Source organism: Phoca vitulina, unplaced genomic scaffold (assembly GCF_004348235.1).
Source record: "Phoca vitulina isolate PV1807 unplaced genomic scaffold, GSC_HSeal_1.0 scaffold5, whole genome shotgun sequence".
Lineage (NCBI taxonomy): Eukaryota > Metazoa > Chordata > Mammalia > Carnivora > Phocidae > Phoca > Phoca vitulina.
This window is the reverse complement of record NW_022589708.1, coordinates 78,281,973-78,307,053: the sequence shown is the minus strand read 5'-3', so window position 1 is coordinate 78,307,053 and position 25,081 is coordinate 78,281,973. Positions and strand designations below refer to the sequence as shown.

General features: G+C 44.0%; 1 protein-coding gene across 1 annotated transcript in view; it reads right to left on the bottom strand.

The window, feature by feature from the left end:
* LATS2 (large tumor suppressor kinase 2) overlaps window positions 1–22,943 on the bottom strand; it is a 73,159-nt gene extending 50,216 nt beyond the window's left edge. Inside the window, exons 1-2 of the mRNA XM_032403370.1 lie at window positions 22,758–22,943; window positions 9,630–10,181 (exon numbers count right to left, since the gene is read on the bottom strand). Of these exons, the coding sequence (XP_032259261.1) occupies window positions 9,630–9,971 (342 nt within the window). The 5' untranslated portion in view covers window positions 9,972–10,181; window positions 22,758–22,943. The remainder of the gene's footprint in view (window positions 1–9,629; window positions 10,182–22,757) is intronic.
* Window positions 22,944–25,081: the final 2,138 nt, after the last annotated feature.

The window sequence follows — 25,081 nt, the reverse complement described above, 5'->3', positions numbered from 1 at the left end:
CCTTTCCAAATATACTTACTAAAGAAAAGAAAGAGGAAATACAAATCAAAACCACAATGAGGGGGCGCCTGGGTGGCTCAGTTGGTTAAGCGTCTGCCTTCGGCTCAGGTCATGATCCCAGGGTCCTGGGATGGAGCCCCACATCGGGCTCCCTGCTCAGTGGGGAGCCCGCTTCTCCCTCTCTCTCTCTGCCCTTCCCCCTGCTTGTGCTCTCTCTCTCTCTGTCAAATAAATAAAATCTAAAAAAAAAAAAAAGAAAAAAGAAAAAACCACAATGAGATACCACTTCACACCAGTCAGAATGGCTAAAATTAACAAGTCAGGAAACAAAAGATGTTGGCGAGGATTCGGAGAAAGGGGAACCCTCTTACACTGCTGCTGGGAATGCAAGCTGGTGCAGCCACTCTGGGAAACAGTATGGAGGTTCCTCAAAAAGTTAAAAATAGAGCTATCCTACAACCCAGCAATTACACTACTAGATATTTACCCAAGGGATACAAACATAGTGATTCAAAGCAGCACAAGCACCCCCATGTTTATAGCAGCAAAGTCCACAACAGCAAACTATGGAAAGAGCCTAGATGTCCATCAACAGATGAATGGATAAAGAAGATGTGGTATATATATATATACAATGGAATATTATGCAACCATCAAAAAAAATGAAATCTTACCATTTGCAATGATGTGGATGGAACTAGAAGGTATTATGCTAAGTGAAATAAGTCTATCAGAGAAAGACAATTATCATCTGATTTCACTCATGTAGAATTTAAGAAACAAAACAGAGGATCATAGGGGAAGGGAGGGAAAGATAAAATAAGATGAAATCAGAGATGGAGACAAACCATAGACTTTTAACTATAGGAAACAAACTGAGGGTTGCTAGAGGGCCGGTGGATGGGGGGATGTGGTAACAGGGTGATGGACATTAAGGAGGGCATGCGATGTGATGAGCACTAGGTGTTATATGCAACTGATGAATCACTGAACTCTACCTCTGAAACTAATAATACACTATATGTTCATTAATTGAATTTAAATAAAATAATTTAAAAAAAAGACAATAAAGAAATCCAAGATGAATAAAACATAGTATATAAAAATTGCATGATGAACACATTTTGCATTAAACTTGAGAACTATGAACTTCTGGTAACTGAATTTTAACACCAAAATAAGCAGCAGCTGGGTAGTGACTATGTTAATAGAGGTGGCTTTTTTGTTGTTAAGTCTGAAATTTATAATAACTGTATTAAAAGTAGCTTAAAAGAAATTGTTGCTAAAGGACATAAAAGGTAGGGGCACCTGGGTGGCTCAGTTGGTTCACTGTCTGCCTTTGGCTCAGGTCATGATCCCCAAATTCCAGGATCAGCCTCACACCGGACTCCCTGCTCAGCGGGGAGCCTGCTTCTCCCTTGGCCCCCGCCGCTCCCACTGCTTGTCTCTCTCTCAAATAAATAAATAAAATTAAATAAAAAAATAAAGGACATAAAAAAACTCAATTTCCTTGTTGGGTTATTTCACTTCTCTGTACATCCATAAATGGGTTGGCAATGACAGAAACAGTGTAAGGAGCCCCGAAACAGACTGCAGGCCAACACAAGGCTCAGATCTTAGAGCCACTTCCCAGGGCCGACTCCATCAAGTTCAATGCAGAGCTGAGGTTCCAGGCAGTAATGAATGACTCTCAACCCTGGCTGCACTTTAGTCACATCTGAGACCCGTCAGGAAGGGCTCCTACCCAGGGCCCACTCCTCACCAAATGAATTCAATCTCTGGTGCTGTGGCTTGGGTGGCAGTATTTTTTCAACACTTCCCAGGTTGGAAAACCACTGGGTGCAAGAAAAGGAGGACCAAATAATGATTCCAAACCTTCTATAGCACTTATAATATCTGCCTATGCAGCACTTTTAAGGGGAAAAGCACTATGCTATAGAATATATTAAAATGCTCATTAATCACCTGCTAGGGTTGCATGATCCATCGAACGGCCACAACCATATATATATAACAGCAAATAATCATTTAGGTAGAAAACTGCTCAGTGTGAATAATAGGTATTAGGTAAACAACATTTGTGATCTCCAATATTTTCCACATTATGACACATACAGAAAATATTAATAGTTGTACTGCTTGTTTGGATTAAGGGAAAAGGTTGTTCAAAGAGGACGCGAGGACCCAGCTTCCTGAGGGCAGCCAGAACGAACACCTCAGCAAACTCGTAGCCTGTCATATCTAAACACCAGCCAGGGCGCTCTGCTCTGCACACAAAACATTCTGGGGAACAAAGCAAGCTGAATGTCCAGAGAGTGCCGCTCCTGGGGTTGTTAGGGCTTGTCCTCCCCAGAAGGCAGGCCTTGCCTACCTGTCTGCCAACTACTTTCTTGCAAATCCTCTAGGACTGCAAAATCCTGTGTTGGCCAGGAGTTGTACCATGCACAAATGTAAATCACTCAGGGAGGAGAGAAAAGATGTTCCTCAAAAGATGCATTTTGGTCTTGATGTACTAGATTTTGCATTGCATTTTAAGAGGAAAATGGATCCAATCTCAGACACTTAGAGCCCCCCTCAAAATGAGTTTTCTGCTACTTAAAACTGAAGAACTATCCCACTTTATTACCACATACTTATTGCCACAATTAAGAATACAAAACAAACTATTAAACTGACAAACAGATGTGTTGTTTCGTAGTAGCAGTATTCATTGTTGGAGTCATTCATTGTTGAAAATATAAAGGCAATTTAAAAATTTTCTAAAGAAACTTGGCAAATAAAAACTGTAAAAATGCTCTTATCATTTGTCCTAGTAATTCCATTTCTAAAATTCATTCGAAGTGAATCAGTGCTATCCATAAAGATTTACGTAGAAGGATGTTCATCACAGTGTTTAATTAAACAAGGAAGCCATCAGACTGAGGTGATTCTAAGACCTTATGCCCATGTAAGCAAACCAAACCTAAGTCTGTAATGCCTGAAGGCTAAAAAAATCAAAACCTAAGGACAACCAATCATAAACAGCCACCTAGGCTTTCCCAAATAAGGTAACTGCTTAAGCTGTGGACAATCGAATAATTTTCTTGCTTTGCTTCTGCCTCTGCTCTCTGAAAGTCTTTCCCTGAGCGACTGTCAGTGGAGTGCTCCTAACCACTTCTGGTTTGCCGCCACCAACTGGAATCATTTTTGCTCAGATAAACTTTAAAATATGCTTCAGTTTACCTCTTAACACCAGTTATGCATAATAAATTATAGTACTATTTGAACAATGGAATACAACACAGGCGTTAAAAATGAAAATGTTTATAGCAAAACGTTTACCCCTTCATTCATACATCAGATGTTTTTGAGAGTTTGCAGTTTTAGGTACTAGAGTATGATGACCAGAACAAAGCCACTGCCTAATGAGGATTAACTCTAAAGAGAGAAATGGATATTACATGAAATACACAACTAAACATTTAGTAACAAGTTCTCATAAATGCTATGAAAGGAAATTTCTGTAATGAGAGAGAATAAAACAGAGGGATCTGGTTTAGACTAGGGGGTCAGAAAATGCTTTTCTGAATCCAGGACAGCAAGACAAGCCTTCAAAGAGGAGTAGGCATTATCCAGGAAGAAGGGGCCAGTGTTGAGAGGTCTGAGGAAAGGCAGTAAAGCCGGCTGGGTCAGACACCAACTGCTGGAAAAGGGGTGCCACCTGAGGCTGTGGGATGGGCCTTGCCCACAGGTCAGGAGCTTCATCCCAAGTGCAGTGGAAAGCTTTCCAGAAGGAAATGACAGGATTTTTCCTTTTTAGAATGATCCCTCAGAGGGTTCTGTGCAGGGAACAGATGAGGAGAGGGGCCAGGAGGAGTGGCAATGTCAGCACGTTTCTATATTTTCCAAACTTACACAATGAACACTATTTCTTTAATAACTAGGGGGGAGCTTGTGTGGGGTGGGGTGGGAGAAGGGTATGACACAAGGGTATGATGTGCTTGTGTCTTGTCAAACTAATTTTAAATATCCTACTTTAACAAAGTATAAGATTTATCTTTTGGCAAGGCCAGATTTAATTTGAAAAGCTAAAAAAAAAAAAAAAGTGGTGGTGGAAGGGGGAAGATAAGGAACTGCTACACCCAAAAGCCATTGTAATACAATTTCCTGTTACATTACTGGCATTCCTAAACTTAAGTGTTTCTTTTTTCTTTTCCTCTTATGAATATTTCAGGGCAGTAGCCGGTGTTTGGTGTTCGGTAATACTGAAAATTCGTTCCCTTTCCAGACGAAGGGAGGAGGAGGAAATGTACTTGTTATCTAAACCTTTTCTACTTTTTTTCATTAGCAAAATACCTGTATTACAGAGAACTAATCCCGAGGCAGGATCTTGACACCAGGCTAAAGGAACAGCACTTCAGCGTTAACATTTCTGTAGGTCACCATCTAGAGCTTTCCCGATGATGCCTACTGTTTGTTTAACACCTGTTAACCCGCTGCAAACATACAAAGAGGCCGAGGGGTGTTTGTGTCTCTCTCTTCCAACTTCCGACAAACCAGCGATGGCTTGGGCGCGGACCGGCACAGGGAACCTCCGCCGCAAAGTTTTCCAGGGACACGCACAGCGCGTGCGCAAATCCCCACCGCGCAGGCCGCCGGCGAGCCGCGCACGAGGCCCCGCGCACACCAGGACGCGCCGGGACGCAGCCCCCAAAGGCCTGCGCACCACACGGCAGGTGCGACGACAGCATGACTACCTGTCCGCACAAGGCTAGGCATCAAGCATCCAATGCCCTAGAAATATACAACTATGGAAGTCTGAATAGGAACAGTTCAAAAACAGGTGGAAGAATCAAGACCCTGCAGTAAGAAAGAATCTGAGTCGAACCCTAACAGGTGCCCGAATCCACGCTGGGGAAGATGGATGCCGACATTACCAGCCAACAGAATAATATGTTGAGGAAGCCCCCAGAACAAGCGAAGTGGAGGTGCGAGCAGGAGGAGGCCACGCCCCGCATCTGGGGCAGGTGCACAGGGGAGGAGTGGGTGGGGTGCCCCTGGAGAGGACCAGAAGGGGCCTGTGGCGAGGGACCTGACGACTGGAAGCGTTGAGAAAGTGCCGCCCGCCCCTGGACGTGGGAGAGGACCAAGTCACGGAGAAGAAAATCCCACCAGGACGGGCCAGCAACACACACGGTGCAAGTTAAAGACAGAGCTCTGCATGGCCACATTAAGGGAGCACTGAAGTCTTTCCTCTCAAGTGTGTGTAACAAGTATGTCTAACCAACCCTTGCTGAAGATACAAGGTCAGTAAGAGCCGGGGGGTCGGGGGTCGGGTGCAGAGGAGAGCTCGAGTCACCTGCCTGACCACCCAAGCCATAGTTTCCTCTGCAATACTGGGGGAACGACTGGAATCCATCTCAAATGCTTGCTGTGTAGTTTCAATAATGAGGCTACCGACGCGAGTGCTTGTCGGACCGGTACTTGGCACAGGAGCGGCTGCCAACACCAGTGTCTTTCCTTCCTCTGAGACTCACAGGTCCCAGCAGGCCTCACCCCTCTGCAGTGCTATTTCCTTTGGCAAAAGGACCTGGGTTGAGGAATAACTTGCAGAATGGGTTAAGAAACTTGACTTTTCTGTACTTTTTGGCTTGAGAATACAAAGAAATTCACTCCCTTTTCCTATTAACCAGACTACCTCCAATTTATTTGTTGCTATGACCATTATTCTCAGGAAGCCTGCCTCTGAATATACACCCTGACCATCGGCTTTTTTCTTAGGCCAAATTTGGTGTAATAAATCAATTTGTTTACATTTCTTCCTACCCTCATTCCAATAAAGATTTAAGTCATTTAAACATTCACAATAAAGTGAGGAAAAATTGGATTAAGTCAGGATTGGGAAAATTATGCACACATAGAAATTCAGGACTGGAAGAATGTAGCTATGACAGGCCAGAGCCCTAAAGAGTCTTAAGGCTGCCACAGACTTGGCACCTCTCACAGCAGATCAATGAGAGAGGCTCATGAAGGTCAGGATATGGGCTGTCCACAGAGAAAGAGCACATGCTAATTGCTCAAGAAAGCAAAAAACATTTCTTGGTACTCGCATCTGAAAGGCAGTTCTCACTTAAGTCTTTCTCTAAGGGACACAAAGTGATAAAATGCTTAGCTATTCTGAGTGCAGGAGCTACTGCTGAATAGGATTCTTGCCATCACTAGGCCCCTATGCCAGCCAGCCATCCCTGCACCCTGAGAAGCCCCGAGTATAGTGAGCCTGCCCCAATAGCACCCTTATACCTGTTAACCCACTGCAATTCAGTGAGATGACACAAGTCATATGCTTCCGAGAAGCAGACATGTTACATGTATTAACGTCGCTGCAAAATCAAATTAGTGGGGTGGGTTTTTTTTTTTTTAGTATGTTTATTTATTTATTTGACAGAGAGAGGATGAGCAGGGGGCAGCGGGAGAGGGTTCAGGGAGCCCGATGCAGGGCTTGGTCCCAGGACCCCGGGATCATGACCTGAGCAGAAGGCAGACGCTTAACCAACTGAACCACCCACGCACCCCTAATTAGTGGTTTTTAAAACTTTGTCAGGAAGAAAAAGACGGAAAACCTGGTAATATGATCACTTGAAACCATTAAAAGAAAAAGTGAAACTAAGTTATATAAGATAAAAGCTAAATTTAAATTACCTATGTCAGTATGAAGAGTATCCAAATGATAAAAAATATGACACTCATAACCAAACACTTATCTTTCCTATTTCTTTAATCTATATTTAAAGAAAAGCTCCTGCCATAAGGAATATTAATCCACTGGCCTTTTTTTTCCTGTAGAAATTTTCATAAGTTTTTAATAACTTATGTGCAAAAATATTTTAGATACTGCATCATTTGACATATACACTATATCATTACACAGAAAATACTTAGTCTTTTACTTTTCCTGGAAATTTACATTAAAAATATTTTAATTAAAAATATACCCCGGTGGGGGCTGGAGCGCCTGGGTGGCTCAGTCAGTTAAGCATCTGACTCTTGGTTTCAGCTCAGGTCATGATCTCAGTGTTGTGAGACTGAGCCCTGAGTTGGCTTCACGCTCAGTGGGGAGTCTGCTGGAAAATCTCTCCCTCAACCTCTGCCCCTCCCCTCCGCACTCTCTTGTGTGTGCACACTCTTTCTAAAAATAAATAAATCTTAAAAAAATACACACACACAGGGGTGCCCGGCTGGCTCAGTCAGAAGGGCATGCGACTCTTGATCTCAGGGTGTTGAGTTCAAGCCCCACGTTGGGTATAGAGATTACTTAAATTAAAAAAAAAAAGGTTAAAAAAATATACCCATCCATGCTAGTTACATGGGTGTGATTCACTGGGTGAAATTCACTGAGCTGTACACTTAGGAATCATGTACTTTTCTTATGTAAATTTTATTTTAATTAAAAAGTTTAAAAGAAAACACTCAAGTAAATATTTTCAGTAAGTCTCAGGTCAAATAAAGTGGGAAAAAATGTATGCACATGTATATGCAATGGATAAAATAGTGCATATAAAAGTGTGTATCACCAGGAAGACCTTGAGAAAACATGGAGTTTACTGCCATTCTGATTAATATCAGGGTCAAAAATGACAAAGTACAAGAGAATAAAACTGAACCTAAATTAAAAGGCAATACAGGAGGAGACAAAGGAAAATGAAAAGCTGCAACACTAGGTACTCTCTGTACCAATTATACTGGATCTGATAATCTGCTTTATTGAAGAAACACACAACTCTAGAGGTACTATTGATTGTTTCCACTCACATTATTCAGATTCTCATAATGACGTTCTGACCAGGATTCTCTGAAAGCAAATGCACCCTGTATATAGACCAAAAACAGTCCGAATTGGAGGGTCAGGGTGAAGGCAGAGCTGTTTTACTTTATAGAGTAACACTATACACCAAAGTGATTATTTCAGAACCATTAAATATGACAAATGGAGTCCTTTCTGCTAGCAATTAACATAAATTAAATGTTGGTGGGAACTTCATTGGTGTCATGATCCTTAATTTTACTGTATTTGTATTTTACTGTCTTGGATACAGCACCAGCTTCATTATTTCTTGCACTGTAATTACCACTAATGGATTTTGCCATAATGAGATCCCACCTGTATTCTGGATTATTTGCTTCACTTGTTTCATCACAGCTGAAACACAACTGCAAAGAACACCCTGCTCTGATTACCTCTTTTGTTTGCAAGTGATTTATAGAAGATTTTAGGCTTTGCTGTTGGGTTTCAAGTCTCTGCAGTCTTACTCTAGTATTTCCCCAGGACTGCTCCTTCCTACTTTCAAAACCATCAAGTTTTGTTTGTCAAGGGATAGCACTTGGCAGCATATTTAACTTCATATTTTCACAATGAGAAAGGTCATGCCTCTGCTGTCAGCTTCCACTGCTAAAACACTCTGCACCACATTATTCATGATCCTGTGTTTTATAAAAGCAACTTTCAACACAACAATGCTTGCTTCACACAAGTTAATCCCAATATATCCCAAAGTGTCAAGGAAGTGCCCTGCAAAATAGCACGATTAGTTTCACAAACATGTCATCTGAGAAAAATAAATTCTCTAGTTAAATTCTATGGTAAGCAACTACAACAAGAAGGTTGAGATAGCTTTTGGAAATAAAAGAGGGCATTGTTAGCCTTTTCCTGTGACTGTGAGGCCAGGAGTAGGTAATTAGGTTATTTCTAAGAAACTACAAGTGCTCAAGCCATCTAGATGTGCTTTGAGCATGAAATCTTACTAATTTTCCAAGGCAGCAAAAATACCTACCTTATTTCCATTTTCATGCAACTGAGACTTTTAAGATGACAGATGGTAACAAAGCATTAGCTTTCAGAAGTTCTTTTATAAGGCAATTACATTTTTACAGTTAGATTTTACTAAATACATTTTTACATGGTTGGACACTAGTTCCATTTTACATGGTCCTGCCCCTCAACCTGGGTTTTACGTGGCTATGTGAATCAACACAGGATCATAAATGTATAGCTAGAAGTTGTGTATTTATGTATCATTGTTGCCACCTCCATTAATGTGTCCCTTATTCTCAAGCAAAGGAGAAGTCAGACTATGTTGCCACCACTTTGATGACTTCTCAAGCTTGATCATTTCCTTAACATAGTCTCCTATAACGGTATACATACTGTTTTTTAAAATAGGAGAAAGCAGAGTCTAAGGAAGAGCCAAATAATGTTAATCAACCTTTCCCTTAACTAAGTAAAATGAATGCACAAGCCAGAAACAAGGGAAGTCAGTACCTTCCCCATGACAGCTCAGAATAAGCCCAAATAAACCCCAAAGAAAGGACTAAGTGTGAAAGCCCTTCTCAACGTCACAAGGACAGAACAGAATTTCAGTAGAGTTCAGACACTTCTGGATCTTGCCTGAAAAGGAAAAGCGGACAAAAAGACCCTTCTGGAGAGAGGGTGGAAAACAATGCGATGGCACATTGGAAGGGCCTCGGGTTTTGACCTAGAAACACTTCTCTCAGCCTTCAAGTGGCAAGCACAGGATGTTTGGCTTCTCAGCTGTGCTCGGATGGACTACTTACTGTAACTGCCACCGCAGGAGCCTCGGGGAGGTTACACCCACCTGGTCACATCCCGCATTCACCAGTTCCTGCAGCATCTGTCGGTTCACTTCGGCAGCTGCGGAAGTGCCGGACTCATTAGCAAAAGGCAACAGGGAGTATCTGATTTCTCTCAAAGCTTTCTGATAAGGTCCGAACTTTGGGGTAGCTCTCATCTGCTGTTGCTGCCTGGCAGCATCCTTGCCCCCCAGGACTTTGGTGGCCAGGGAAACATCGCTGTTTGGTCCCACAGGCAGCCCCTGAGCGGAAGACTTGGCCGGCTGCTTTAAGCCCTCTCGAATCTCCTGCAGTCGCTGGCGGCTATTTCCAGAGTAAGTTGTGGCAGGAAAAGTCTTTGGCCTCATTGTTAGTCCAGTTTCCTTTTACCATAAATACAATCTTCTTAAAGTGTTTTATTATTTAAAAAAAAAAAAACAAACTGTCAACAGTATCAGTTAGTTGTAAACATACTTTCAAAACAATTTCCTTTTGAAAATCTTCTTTCCTTCAATTTTTGTAGTTCCTATAGAGAACCTAAAATTTTCCAGAGTCTTCATTTTGAAGATCATCGCTATCTGAAAAAGAAAATGGAAAGAACATATTCATTTGTGGTTTTCACATACTGCTAACAAGAGTTTTCAGAAATGGACAATGATCTTGAAAATATTCCACTTGGAAGGATTAAGAAAGAACACATCACCTCTCAGAAATGATAAAAATACCGTTCAACTCTGGTTGGTGCACATGACATCTAGGGCTGTCCCAAGATGTTTCCTGTAATATGTAATCTGCAATAAAGTAAATCTCTACAAGCTCATACTGACTTAGAAATATTTGACTCAGGCAAGAAGAGAGAGTAGTATTAACAATTGATAGCTCATTTAAAGTAATTCATTATAATATAATTTCATTTTGAAATTTACAGCTTGAGTATTTAAGGATTAAACTTTCTACATGAGGTCTTGGATTTCTGGCTTGTTCCTAATAACCACTCAACTCATAACCCACACCTTTGTCTCTTATCTCCGTGATTTTACTAACTCTCCCCCACCCCAGCTCTGAACCTGTGGTCCTTCCATGTCTTTGGAAATTACTCCTTATAAAGCCCTCCCAAACTTCCTGGAAGATACCACAAAACTCATCACATTAAAGGTGTCCTATATTGCAACTGAAAGCAGTTCTAACACAATGTGCTGTAAGACTTTGAAGGTAACTACTCCCTGGTTTTTTTACAAAGTAGTGAAGTTCTTATCAGCATTGTGACCTAAATACCTTTCTTGCAGAAACTGATACTTACATGGAAGGGGACTGGTAAAAGTATATGGGTGATTTCTTTCAGAGTCACTATGACCATACTAACAAGTGGCTATATCAATAAGTTATTCATACAGATCACCTACTACTTCAGCATGGAAACGGCTTGTACATATGGAACTAGAGATCAGGGGCGCCGGGGTGGCTCAGTCGTTAAGCGTCTACCTTCGGCTCAGGTCATGATCCCAGGGTCCTGGGATCGAGCCCCACATCGGGCTCTCTGCTCAGCAGGAAGCCTGCTTCTCCCTCTCCCGCTCCCCCTGCTTGTGTTCCCTCTCTCGCTGTGTCTCTCTCTGGCAAATAAATAAATAAAATCTTAAAAAAAAAAAAAAGGACTAGAGATCACAAAGCCATTTTCTGATAGTGAATTATACCTACCCCAGGCCTAATTCACTGACCACTCTGTTGTTCTTGCATTCCGAAAACAAAATGGAGTCCAACCCAATACTGCCCTTAGCAGCCAGCTCTCCTGGAAGCAGGATCTAGCTCAAGTCACTTGCTGACTGGGTGACCTTGGACAAGTCCTTTAACTTCCCTCACCCTCCCTGGGTGAAACAGATGACACCACTTGGTGAGAGGGCAGTGGTGAGCACTGAGCAAGACCATGCATGGAACTGGCTCAGTAGCACTTGGAACATAGAAGTCTTTGGTAAACGACGCTTTCTACTACTCGTGTTACTATTATTTGTGTAATTAGCTGTCATCACCAGAGCACAGATGCCCACTGGTGGCAAAAGCAAAGGCCTGCCGCACAGTCTCTGGGCTCACACCTGAAGCTCTAGTGGTCCCTCTCCCCGTCCCTCCTCTTCTGCCCTCACTCATTTCACTCCTTTTAACCCACAGAAGTCTAAGAGCAAACTGTAAAGGAAAAGCATTTTGCATTTTAATGAACAAAGAAAAATCAATTCAAAAAAGAGCAGTCTTTAAAAGGACAGGGCAAAGGGCTCTGGACTTTTTGTTTCAGTAAGGAATTTTAGAACTGTAAAATGGAAATCTGCTTCACAGACTTTGTCTTGCAGAAAGAAAAATGATTGCTAATATTTATCCAGTATCTACTATGTGCCAGGCTCTAAGAGTTCTATGTGAATTTACTTATATAGATCTATTTCATAATCATATAGGACCATAAATCTGAAGAAATGACATTAAAATTACTATTCTTAGAGGTGGGGAGATGGAAGGTCTTAAAAGGTTCTAACTATTGTTCTCAATGAAACTGAGGGAAGATTCTATTTAGAAAGTAAGAATCAGACTAAATACATTTTTCAACATGAAATCTATATTTTAATGCACAACATCTAACATAGTAAAGTCACCGAAATGACTGTTTTAAGACATTGCAGACAGTGAACAATTAGATCCAAGAATTGCTGAGATTTCCCTGGGGCCTGGACCAGAGTGTTGGCAGGGGGCCAGAAGCCCAGAGCTCTGCTTAATTGGTGTAAAATGGGCATATTGCAACCACACTCATTTTCAGTGACTTCGTGGTCTAAGCATCTGTTTTGAAATACCTAACTTTCTAAAACCATGAATACCCATTCCAGCAAAAATAGAGAGATTCTCAAGGAGCTGCCAAGCACGTATGGAGAATCCTGACTGACTCTCGCTATGTCTGAGAAAAGGCAGGAGAATTATATCTTTTCCTGTGGGAATTTACACAAATCACTTTATTTTCAATCTCTAGGGTCTTTTTTCCCTTTTTTTGAAAACTGAAACACACAAGACATAAATTATCCTATTTTCACAATAAATAATCAGGGAGGGTTTCTTTGCAGTCAAAATGTATTCACCCTTCCTCTACCATCTACTCATCTATGCCCCATCCACCCACCTATCCACCTTGCAAACATTCATCAAGAGCCTACTAAGTCTTAGGCACCGCTAGTACAAACAAAAACAAATTCTGGCCTTCAGCAAGGTGAGGGTGAGGTAGCCAAATAAACAGCTTCAAAGGAAAAGAGATGCCCAAGAGGAGGGGGGAAATCATCTAACAAATGGGAGATTAAAGGAGAAAGCCAGAAAAAGCTGTGAGGTAGAGATAACTGAATCTGAGTGTAGGGAACAATGGAATTCCAGCCAACTGGAAGGGCATATGCGAAGGAGAGGAATAGGCCCCATCCCTCACATTCACATCTGTGTGGCAAAGGCTTTTCCTGGAGAGTTACGGAGGGATGAGACTGTGGAAGGTGTACAGGGCTCCATCTGGAAGGACCTTCAAGGCCATGTTAATTGTCTGGACTCCTTGCAGACAAAGTGAAAGTCATTCTCTGCAGTGAAGCTAAGGAGTGACGTGGCCAAAAGTGCCCTTTGAAGAGTTGAGTCTGGAAGCCAACTGAAAGGTGGACTGGAAGGGACAATCGCAACACACCAGGTAGATGAGGAAAGCCTGGGTGAGGTGCAGCAGTCCCACGGAGGGAGGAGAGAGAGATCAGAAGCTGGTTACACCTTGGCCAGACGTCTGGGCTTAGTCTGGCCTTAGAAACATCAATGACTGGCACCAGCATGAGGGACATTCACCTAGCTAGGGAGCTGTCTGCTCAGCCATAGAGAGAGAGAGCAGTAGGTAAGTGAGTGGAGAGCTCATATCCCTCCCAACTGGCATGACTTAGAAGAGTAGTCTCATTTTACCATCAAGTGACATTAGCAGATTTAAGAGAAGGTACAAAGCTGCTTTGTACTCAGCTAAGAAAGGGTAAGGGCCACAGGAGACAGTCCACACTGAAGAAAAAAGAACTGTGAGAATGCCAAACCCCAGATGTGGGGATGTCCTCTCTGCCCAGCCATACCAGCAGAGAGAAGCGGAGCCAGGCACAGGTGAAAGAGGCCCTGGTGGGTTGAGGCTTGAAAGCCCTCTGGAATTTACTCTAAAAACACAAAGTTGCTGAAAGCTGGGGAAGAAGTCAGTCTTTTGGGGGGACGGGGGGAGGAATGTTTTTATTTAAGTTGAACATATATTTCTTAAGGTGCACAAATCATAAGATCAATGAATGTTCACAAAGAACACACCCTTATAAATAGCATCTAGATCGAGGAGTGTGTCATTACAACCCAGAAGCCCCCAGCCCCCCACAGACCAATGCCCCAGGGGAAATCGCCTTCACCAAGGATTAGTCTGACTGGTTTTTGAACTTTATATCCATGGAATGACATGGTCTGTACTCTTCATGTCTGGCTTATTTTGGTCGACACTGTTTGGTTATTCATACAGTGGTATGTACCAGGAGTTTGCTATTCTTCACTGCTGAGTAATATTCCATTGTATGAACATACTTGTTTATCCATTCTGCCACCGAAGGACATTTGGGTTATTTCCAGTTCAGGGCTTTTGCAAATTGTGCTGCCTTTCTTATGGCTTCTGGAGGCCCTGTGACTCCAGCCCCAGAGCTAGGAGGAGTTGAGGAGTGAGTGGTCTGCTCTAAGACACTGCTTCTACCACCACATCAACACTTTCTGTGTAGTTATCGGCAGAGCCCTAGTGGTTCGTGTGGTACCTTTGTGGGACTATAAAAAGGTACCCCTTCCTCAAGTAAATTGTTTGTTACTATATTATTGTACAACATGGGCAACTCCTGCCCTGGGGAGCTTTCCAGAGCTCTGTGGACAGTGGCCTGGCCCTCTCTGAAAACCTACCGATGCCACATGTCACAATCTGTCACACAGGCACGCACACACATATAATATACACCCCCCAGGTGAGGGGGGCAGATAAAGTCTAAATCACAAGGAGGGAGGGAACTGGACCTCTGAGGCAAGTGACAGAGGAGTGATCATGTGTACTCTCCAGAACAGGTGCATAACATGCACGCCATGTGGCTTTATCCGGGGAGGTGACTCTCTACTGCTGTACAGGTATTCCGTGAGTGGCCCAGGGTCTCCCCGTAGGCTACACATGCCCTCATATAAGCGAGCATTTGTATGATGTGAGGCATGCCCTTTTACGTAAGGCCCTTGAACAGCGCACAACCTGAACACCCATACAAGATGGCTCTGTTACTAGGTTCTAGAAAAACAGAAAATAATGACCAGCCTCTAACTTCAAGGGAATTCACAGTTTAAGATGGGAGACAGACAAGAAGATCGATTACTTAGATAATGTGACAATAAAAGTCTACCGAAAATATTATGGGGATCTGAAACAGAATATTAGCTGGAGAACAGAGAGAAATGAGTGGATTTAACAGCTTAAGAAATAGAACCCATAAGGGTTGGTGATGTTCACTAGAGGACTAAAGGTTTGAAAGGGGAGGCCAAATTTCTGGTTTAGAAACCAGAGCTGATGGTAGCACCAGTCTCTGAGCTAGGACAACCACCTGGACAATGAGCATCAAGAAAGAAGCCTTGGTGGGGATGGAGGAGGGCACTTATCAGGAGGTAAGGACAGGTCTGGGGGAGGCTGTTTCAGAAGACGGCCGTTTCAGTGCAAAGGAAAAAGCAGCTGGAGCTGGCTTCCACCCCCAGATCTGGCACTTAGTTCCATGTGATCTGGGCAAGCACTTTACCTCTCCGAGCTTCAGTTTCCTACTGGGTAACAAGCCTTTCTCTGTCTACTTGACAGGGCTGCTCTGAAGATCACAGGTGAAACTGCATGTGAGATCATTCTCATCTGTAACACACAACACACTGGCCAATTATTAGAATTACTAAGAAGTTCAGGACTCAGAATCAGTTAGACAAAAAAGGCTTTAATCAAGTCAAGAGACAAGACCAGGGCAAAGTCCAGACTGGCTTAGTGGAAAAGGTACCAAACTGAATGTAGAAATGTAGGTATTTCATGCTCACTCCAAGTGACTCTTCTTTAAATGACTATTTGATAGCAATGCTTGAAAAGTTAAAGAATCTTCCTTTTTAAAAAAGAAAAGCACAAAGAGAGAAAAACTTCAGTGATTAGACTTAATGTGTGAAACGTGTGCCTGCAGCCAGGCCTGGGAGCAGTACCTGAACCTCAGGAAGCTGACTGCTTCCCAACCAGCCAGCATCAGGTTCAACCTGGATGGTCCCGGGCAACTTATTCTTCCTTACCTCTGGAACTGAGCAAGACTATTCTCTCTGCTAGGAACAAATACCACTCCCAGTCTGGTTCACTTATGCCTCCTACAATTCTCAGCTGAAAAACCCCTTCGCAGAAGGACCTCCCTGCCCACCCAACCCCAGAGACCCTGGTGTTCACTCACAGCCCCGTCCCGGAGTATAACGAATGACTGATGTGCCTGCTTTCGTCTTGAATCACCTCAACTGTAAGGTCCGTGGGGCAGGAGCCTGCCTGTCAGACACACACATAGGCCCAAGAAGCATCTGTTGAATGAACATAGGAAGTCACCTAGCTCTGGGTCTGTCCCCTCCATCCTACACCGGTGACAAATTCTGCCCCTGGTCTAAGGGCGGCGTGGGAGAGCGCCTGGCACAAGGCTGAGCACACGGAAGGCACTCAATAAACAGCAGTGCTTTTCCTCTGAAGTGTAAGATGTGGGCCCAGGTGAAATGTTCCCCAGTGGAGTTCACACATAACTATCATATAAAGTTGCATAACACAGTATATTATTCAGTCAGAAAAAGGAACGAAACTTTGACACAGGCTACAACATGGATGGACCTTGAAAATGTTCTGCTAAGTGAAGTAAGTCAGACACAAAAGGACAAATACTTCACAATTCTGCTTCCATGAGGCGCCTGGAATACGCCACTTGAGAGAGACAAAGCAGAATGGAGATGACCAGGGGCCAGGGGTACGGGGAGCTATTATTTAGTGCGTACAGTGTCTTTTTGGATGATGAAAAAGCTTGCAGTATAGATGGCAGCGATGATTGCAGTAACAATGTGAATGTACTTAATGCAACTGAATTATACACTTAGGAAAGGTTAAAATGATAAATACTATGTATTTTTTACACTCATACAAAAACGGGGGGAAATCGTCTAACTATTCACATTTCGCTAACTAGCGTTTGAAGAATGGTTCCCTTGCTACACACAGTGACACATGCAGAGACCGAACCTCAGGACAGGGCGCTGCCAGGAGGGCAAAGTCCCCTCACAGAGCGCAGTTTAACCTGCCAGGTGCCACATTCGCCCTCCCAAGCATGCCGTCACCCCCACCGCCAGGAGGCCGAAAAACACACAACAGCGAGCAGCTTCCAAAGAGCCGCGCTCCTGAGATACTTGGGGTTTTAAGCACTCATGTGTCCCACAAACATTCCAGTTATAAAGCCGGCCGGCACAGGTGAGCAAGACATTTGTGTTGATGTCTGTATGGATGCATGAGCCGAGAAATACCAAGTGGATAAACCCTTAAACAGAATCCGGACCAGAGGTCTCGGTTTCTTTTCTTTTTGTTTCCCCTCAACAATTTATGATGAAAATTTTCAAACATATACAGAAGTTGAAAGAGTGATTCATTCACACCCCATAAACCCACCGCTGGGGAAGTTCCTCTGCGTGGCGGGAGTAGGAGGTCACCACACACTCTTCTCATGTTCTTCCCATCTTCCACCATCACCTTGACAGAAAGCACTGGTCCTGGGACCACCACAGGTATTGCCCTGTCTCTGTAAGCGAATCTGTACCACAGCACCTCGGGGCAAACTGTGCTCCTGCCTGAACAGTCTGGAAAGCATGAAACTTTCCCTCAGTCTCATAAAGAATTAAAGTATTTTCTCAGCTTGAGACCTTGTATTTTAGGTTTTAGTTTGAAGACAGCTGATTTCATGGCCAAATTATGAACTTATGAAAGAATTTTTCATGAGAATACTCACCAAAGATTGCAGCTAGAAATGGGCTACTCTGACATACTACTGTATCATTTTAATAAGTTCTTTCATCAAGAATTTTCTAAATATGACCCTAAGGCCTCATGAATGTGGATTTTAAAAAAGAGGGTATCAAGCAAAGTAAATCTAATTTTGGAAATTCATTTGGCATCATCAATCAATTTAAATATACTTTAAAAGAAACTAGACACCAGAATTTCAAAACTATTTCACAACTCACAAAACAAAAATACCTCATTTTCAAACCTGGAACTGAGACAACTACTTAGAATAGGTGGCTCATGTAAAAATGTGAGAGCAATATTTGAAGCATCCCTTAATTTGGCCCTCTCAAACCCAATTCCAATCCTGGAAAGTGCTATCAGATGTTCATGAGCTTTCATTCTAATTTCTGTTAGTGCTTCATGAACCCACACTGGATGCTAAACACACATCAAGCACCAACCACAGAATCAACCAAACCCATGTCTCCTGAGACCCACACTAATGACAAACACTGGCATTTTTTAAAACAGTATTTCTTGGACCTAAAATTCCAGTTATCATTAAAATCATATCCTTACTATAATTAACTAGCAAAGTTGAAACTAAGTCAGGCAGACAGGGCAGGCCTCCAGCCAGATGCCAAATGTCAGAATCACAAACTACCATGCTGATGTACCTCTCCAGTACTGTCCAGGCTGGGAAACCACACAACAGTGGCTCCCCCTCATAATGAAGGTCTTTGAGGAAATCAATTATTACAGTCCTCTGGGGATCCAGGAAAATTCTCCAATAAATAGTGCAATCACAAGGTTGTAGTGGGTTTAGAAGTGCCATATGCCAATACTTTGCTGGGTATTATGAGGTCTCAGCCAAGTAGAACAGGGTCTCACCTCTAAATAAGCTTACAATCTAGAGGAAAAACAAACCATCACATTCTTTATTAGCTCTGCACCTGGTATCTGTGGGATATATATGTATGCATTATGAACAAAGGCATAAAAAATGGAGCCACAGAAGTCTGTACTCTAGATGACCACACAGAATGATCAGGTTATAGACAGATTTATCATCCATTATCTGCAGCATTCCTAACAGCAAGCAACTATACAGGATGGGTCTCCGTATCTTCAACTCCATACCCCAGTAAGGGTTTTCAGTCTTTAAGAAAGCGCTGCCTCCTTTCCCTCCAAATTTCAGACATACGCCAGCTAAGGAATCAGAACACCCATCCCATTTGAGAGTCCTGCTATGGACAGAGATACTACTGTGACTGTCCAAAGAATCCCAGTACAAGTGCCTATTTGGAGAAAATCTACCAGAGAAAGGATTGTTTCACCAAAACTGGAAAGGCTAAAAGGCTATGATTTGATGAAGGAAGTGTGAAGCTATTCTTAGAGTCTGGAACTTCCTATGAAAAGGCTCAAACATAGAAGAGAAAAATGAATAGGCAGATAATGTTGGGGAGGGAGCAGGTAAACTGTCTGGGTACATTTAATGAGAACATAGGAGACTTCTGAGGTAGGATGATGTTAATTAGGAATGAAACCTGCTGGTTCTTAGCATTCCTAATCAGGAAAACTGCTTGGAGGCAGGGAGGCCAATACTCCAGAGGCCCACTCCATTCAAGAGCCAACTTACATTCATAAAATCTTTACCATCCTTGCTAATTTAGAGGTTATAGAATCTACGTTACACCACAATAGAGCAATGCTGGTTAACAATAAATATAAACCACTGCTACAAACCATGAGATTTTTCACTTGTCCTCCAGAAAAATTCCTATGAATGTCAAAGATTAGCACATGGGCAAAAAGTATTTAATTAACTTAAGAAACCATTTGTTACAATTAGGTTGACATGGCCTAGATGTTAAGCAATATAAGGTTTTCATATAGTGAATGGTAAACATTAAGTAATGTCAATTCTAATTTTAGTATCACAACCATTATCTTTATTTCCAACACTACCTTGTTTGAATAATACTTCAAAAATGAAATTATAGATCAAATAACATTAGCTTTAAAAATACTGAGAGAACAGCTGACTTAGTGAAACTGGTGGCCCAAACACCAGGACCCATTCACAGGTGCTCTGTGTAATAAAGCCCTGGTTCATACAGCATCACCCACGCAACATATAATGGGAATGGTGACCCCCGGACTTGTGCCAGAGGCCCAGTTCTCTCCAGAGGAATTACTAAGCAATAGGCTTTTGTAAAAAGGAAGGAGATTCAGAGAATTTTTTGAGCTGGAAGTCCGTCACTTTAGGGATTATCAAGCCCAACCCCTTCATTCGACTGATCAGGATATTGTGCTCCTTTTTAAAGCAGATTTACAGTCAAGACAAAGTAAAAGCACTGAGTTATCTTCTCTATTTCTTCAAGTCATTTTTTAAAAGTCAGTAGGGAACACTGTTTAGAAGTTTCACATTATAACCATGAAATGAAATATAAAAGCAACTTTTCAAAAACTGTGTTGGGGGCGCCTGGGTGGCTCAGATGGTTAAGCGTCTGCCTTCGGCTCAGGTCATGATCCCAGGGTCCTGGGATCGAGTCCCACATCGGGCTCCCTGCTCCTTGGGAGCCTGCTTCTCCCTCTGCCTCTCTCTCTCTCTCTGTCTCTCATGAATAAATAAATAAAAAATCTTTAAAAAAAAAAAAAAAAAAAAAACTGTGTTGGTCTGGTTTATCTAATACAAAGCAGAACACCCCCGCCCCCTCCAAAAGCTTTCCCAAATCCTTCCTATGTGTTTATGATGAATTTATCAGCTTCAACACCTGCCCCCCCCCATCCCCACCCCAACAGAGTGGGATTTAGAAGCCTAGGGCTGGCTATTTACAACACAGCATTTAAAATAACAAGGCATCTTATTGTAAAAACATTCCCCTCCCACTAAAGGAAAGTCCCTCCCATCAACCCTGTGATTTGCTAAGGAAAGAAATATGTACAGTTCCAATTTACACTTAGGTCAAAACTATTTCCAACTAGAAGGAGAGACTAGTAGAATCCTTTCCAGTTCTAAAATTCCATGATTCTAGTAATTCAACTTAATACTTTTGCATGAGGTCTTCTGTTCAGATGCCATTTTAAATTGCTTTACATTTTGAGATTTATTAAATGTTTAGCAATTTTAATTTCAAAGGAATGCTGCTGTACTCATTAAACAGTGTTCTATATACCTGGATAATGAGACCAAATTTTATGAGAGGCTGAATAACATAGTGTCTTGTTAATTATAATTTAAAACAGACTTTCTTAAACAGTCTCTGCATTCTTATTTTGGAAGATTGTTCTGTTACTACCTTATTACGAAAGGAAAGAGTAAAAATAGGAAATAGTAAAAGCTAAAGGAAAAAGTAAAAGATACAAGTCAGCTTAGTCTCTTGATTTAGCACTCAAAAATGGTTATGCTTCATGGAGGGATTTATCCTGAGATTCAACTAACTATATGGAGCAAGATCTACTTAGTACAAATTTCCTAAAAATAAGTCACGAGTTGCTTTCTCCATTATTAAAGGAAGGCTCCTCATCTACTAATTTAAACAGAACACCTGTAAAAAGACAATACACATTTTGTGACTTTCCACTCAAATTTCAGTATATTTAAGTTTCTTAGTAAAATGTGGGCCAACTTACCTTTTAAAATGTAACATATTTGCCGAATACTTTGGGAAGAGAGCTGTTTGGCCACTGGATTTTTATCTGCCAAATGTATAGTCCCTGGCTTAAGAGTACTGTTAAACAATTTTTTAAAAGTCTAGATTACTATTAAGAGCACGCTCACTTATATCCTCCATACGTGTGAAAATGTAAAAGTTCTTGTTTAAGATTTTGTCATAATAAAACTACAAATAAAGTATACTTTCACGGTTATGATTGCAAGAAAAAAAAAAAACTTCTCATTCGAAGGGCTCAGAACATACAGCCAGCCAGCAGCCTAGGACACCCGGGCCCCGGTGCCGTCAGGTGAGTTTCACCTTCTGGGAGGGGTCTACCTTCCCCGCCTTCCCCTGGGGTACCGGGGACTCGGAATCAAAGGACGACAGGTTTGCTCCAGGCTTGCACTCCCGCCCAACCCCGCGAGCCAGACTTCACCCCGAGAGAGATGCTCTTCCTGAAGTTCCGAAGGCAGGCTTGCGGAGAGGTGACTGGCAAAACGCGAATAAACTCAGAATCCGCATCGCCGGAGTCCGGCAGGGGAACTAACTGCACGTGAGGTTGCATCAGAAAAGACAAGCTCCAGAAAGTCGGCTAAACTAGGACGCAGGAAAGGCGTATTATGCAACGGCCGCCGCTCTCACGGCCGCGAAGGCGTCCCTGAAGCTCGGGCTGCGACCCGCGAGGACCGGGAGGCAAACTTGGAGAGGTCGGAGCGAGCGCCAGCCCGGCACCACCGGGGGCTCTGCGGGCTGCACCGTCCGTGGCAGGCGGGTCGGGGGACGACCGCACGGCCAGCGGGGGCACGACACCGCGGCCTGTGGGGGGACGACCGCACCGCCCGGGGCGGACGACGGCGCGGCCTCTGTGGACCGCGGTGCAGCGGGCGCGGGATCCCGACGCTGTCGGGCCCCCCAGCCGGCACGGCGCCCGGCCGGGTCTCGGGGTAAAAGCCCAGCTCCCCAGGACCGTGGAGGCAGGGTACCCCTGGCGCGGACGGCCTCTCGGGACGCCCCGCTCGCCGCCCCGGGCCGGGCCGCTCCAGCCCCGCCGGGAGCCCGGCCGCGGCCGCCCGGCGCACAACAAAGCGGCGCAGCCCCGCCGGCCGGGCGCTCGCTCCCAACTTCCCCGGCTCGGCTGACTCCGGACGGCCCGCGACGACGCGCCGCCAGCGGAGGCGGCTCCGGGCCCGGGCCGGGCGGGGGCCGTGGGGGCAGGGCGCAGGGCTCCGCTCGGGACAAACTTCCTCGGCCGCCCCGCTCCCCGCCCCTCGGCCGGGCCGCCCCGCCGAGTCGGGCGCCCCTCCCGGAGCCGCGGCCCGCAGCGGCCCGAGGGTGGGCGCGGGGCGCCCCGGGGCCCCGCCGGCCCGCGGAAACTTCCAGCCGCCCCGCCTTGGCCCCTGGCCACACGCCCCCCGCCCCTGCCCCTTCACCTCCTGGGGCGCGGTCTACACCCTCCGGGGCGTCCTCGTCCGTGGCTCCGGGGCCTCGCGCGCCGGGGGACCGGGCGCCAGTGGCTGGAGCGGCTGCTGGCCCCACGGGTACGGGGGAGCCCCGGGCGGCGGCGGCGCGGGCGGCGGCTGCTCCATCTTCCCGGGGCGCTCACGCCGAGGTTCCAGCGCGCAGACCCAAGTGGGACATTCGCTACATTGTTGGCATTCCACGGGCGTCACGTGACCCCGCCTCCCGCGTCACTCTCGGCCGCATACCAGCCCGGGCGGGGCGCCTGCGGCCCTGGCTGCTCGGCGGCCGGCCCGCTCCGCCCCGCCGCCGCTTCCTGCCTCCCGGTCGCGGCCGCCAGCGCCCGCCGCCACCTGCCCGCGGCCTCCCCGCCGACTCTTGCGGACCTTTTTGCCACTTTGTCACCCACCCCCAGCTCCAGTATTGCCGCTTCGACTGCACTGGTATAAAAGTTGGTAACTCTGTCGTTAAAGCCACTGTTTTCTTAAGCGTCTCACACCAGCCCTGGCGAAGAAAGTAAGTTAACAGGCCTGAAGGAGCCACCAAGTTACCAAATAGGTGTCAGCTGTTAAAAGTAGGGGCAGAAGAGGACAGCTTAGTCCATGGAATCAAGTAATAAAGGACGTTCAAATGTATATCCAAAATTAGTTTTAATTTAATCAAACCCCAGTGCTGTGGAAATTTTGTTTATGAGAAATGTTTCATGATGTGCAGAACTAGATAGAAATGTATACCAACAAGTGAGTCTGAGTTTTGCATTTCCATTTGTGGTCTGTGGGTGTGGTACAAGGGCATATGCAGGGATTGTGCAGAGATGTGAGTTGAATAGCCTGGAAGCAATCCTTAATCTACTTCTGGACTCTCCTGACATCATACTTCCTACCACCTACAGTCTGTGGCAGGTGATGGTGAGGGCTAATATTGTTTTAAAAGCCAGTCCGATTTCCTTTTTAACTAATAAGTTCTTGTGAAGTTCTTAAATTTTAATGTGAAAAGAAATGGTAATGAAGGTCATTATCTCTGGACTTTTTAACAACCTTACAAGTCCCTGGTCTGCCATCCTGTCCACTTTCGTCTAATTCCCACCCAGGCTTTCAGCCCTGCCTCCGCCTTAGCTCTCACAAGGAATGAAACTTCCTAGATCGCTCTCCTGTTTTCTCTACTCTTTGAGCTCTGGTAATTAAACCAATTATTGTGCGGCTTAGAGTTCAATTTCATTTTTCAATCTTATCCTGTGCTCTACCCAGGCATCTTGGACGGTATAAGTCCCCAGTGGGTATTCTGTAATTGAGTCCGTCTTGCACTCACCTGTGTACCTTTTCACTCATACACTGACCTCACTCTCTCCTCCCCAGCCCCAGGCCGGTAGGGCTGGCTGCGATTCTTCTTTGTGTGTGTTTAAAGGTCCTGCCCTTGCTGTCTTCGAAGATGTAAACATAATTAAAGAAAACATTTTTTTTGTCAAAGAAATGTTGCAAATAAAAGGAATTTAGTGACTTAAAAATTTTGTATAAACTCCAATAAAATTTTGTAATTATACTGACCATTAAAGCATTGTTTGCAATAGTGAAAAATCAAGACTAACCTACAATATCCAGCAATAGGGAATAATAGGAAAATAAAAGGTAGATATTCAAGTGACAAAAAAGCTAAGTGAATGAACTAGCTCTATACTTTTCATAGGATAAATGATAGAATTCGAATTGTAGAGTGGAAAAAAAGCAAGGTGCAGAACTGTATATACACTATGATACCATATTCATCAATAAAATGCCACAGAACCTATACTAATCAATACTTTTATAAGTATAGACATGGAGACTGCAAGAAGATGCACCAAATTCATGATGGCTGTTGCCTATGTAGAAGGAAGGAGGGAAATTAAACTGAGAAAAGTAGAATGAGGACTTCAACTTTACCTCCAATATGTTATTTCTTTTATTTAAAAAGTGATGCAAAACTGTCAAAATCTTAAAATTTGTTGATTCTGGGTGAATAGGTTTAATCATGTGTGCTGTGTTATTCTTTGTGTCTTTAAAAAAAACATTTTTTTAAAGTTTTCAAATATCTATATATGAAACAAATTGGAAACAAGTAAACTTCTAAATAGAAGCTTGCTTGGAGGGGTGCCTGGATGTCTCAGTCAGCTAAGCGTCTGCCTTCAGCTCATGTCATGATCCCAGCGTCCTGGGATCAAGTCCCACATAGGGCTTTCTGCTCAGTGGGGAGCCTGCTTCTCTGTCTTCCTCTGTCTGCCACTTCCCCTGATTGTGCACACGCACACTCTCTCTCTGTC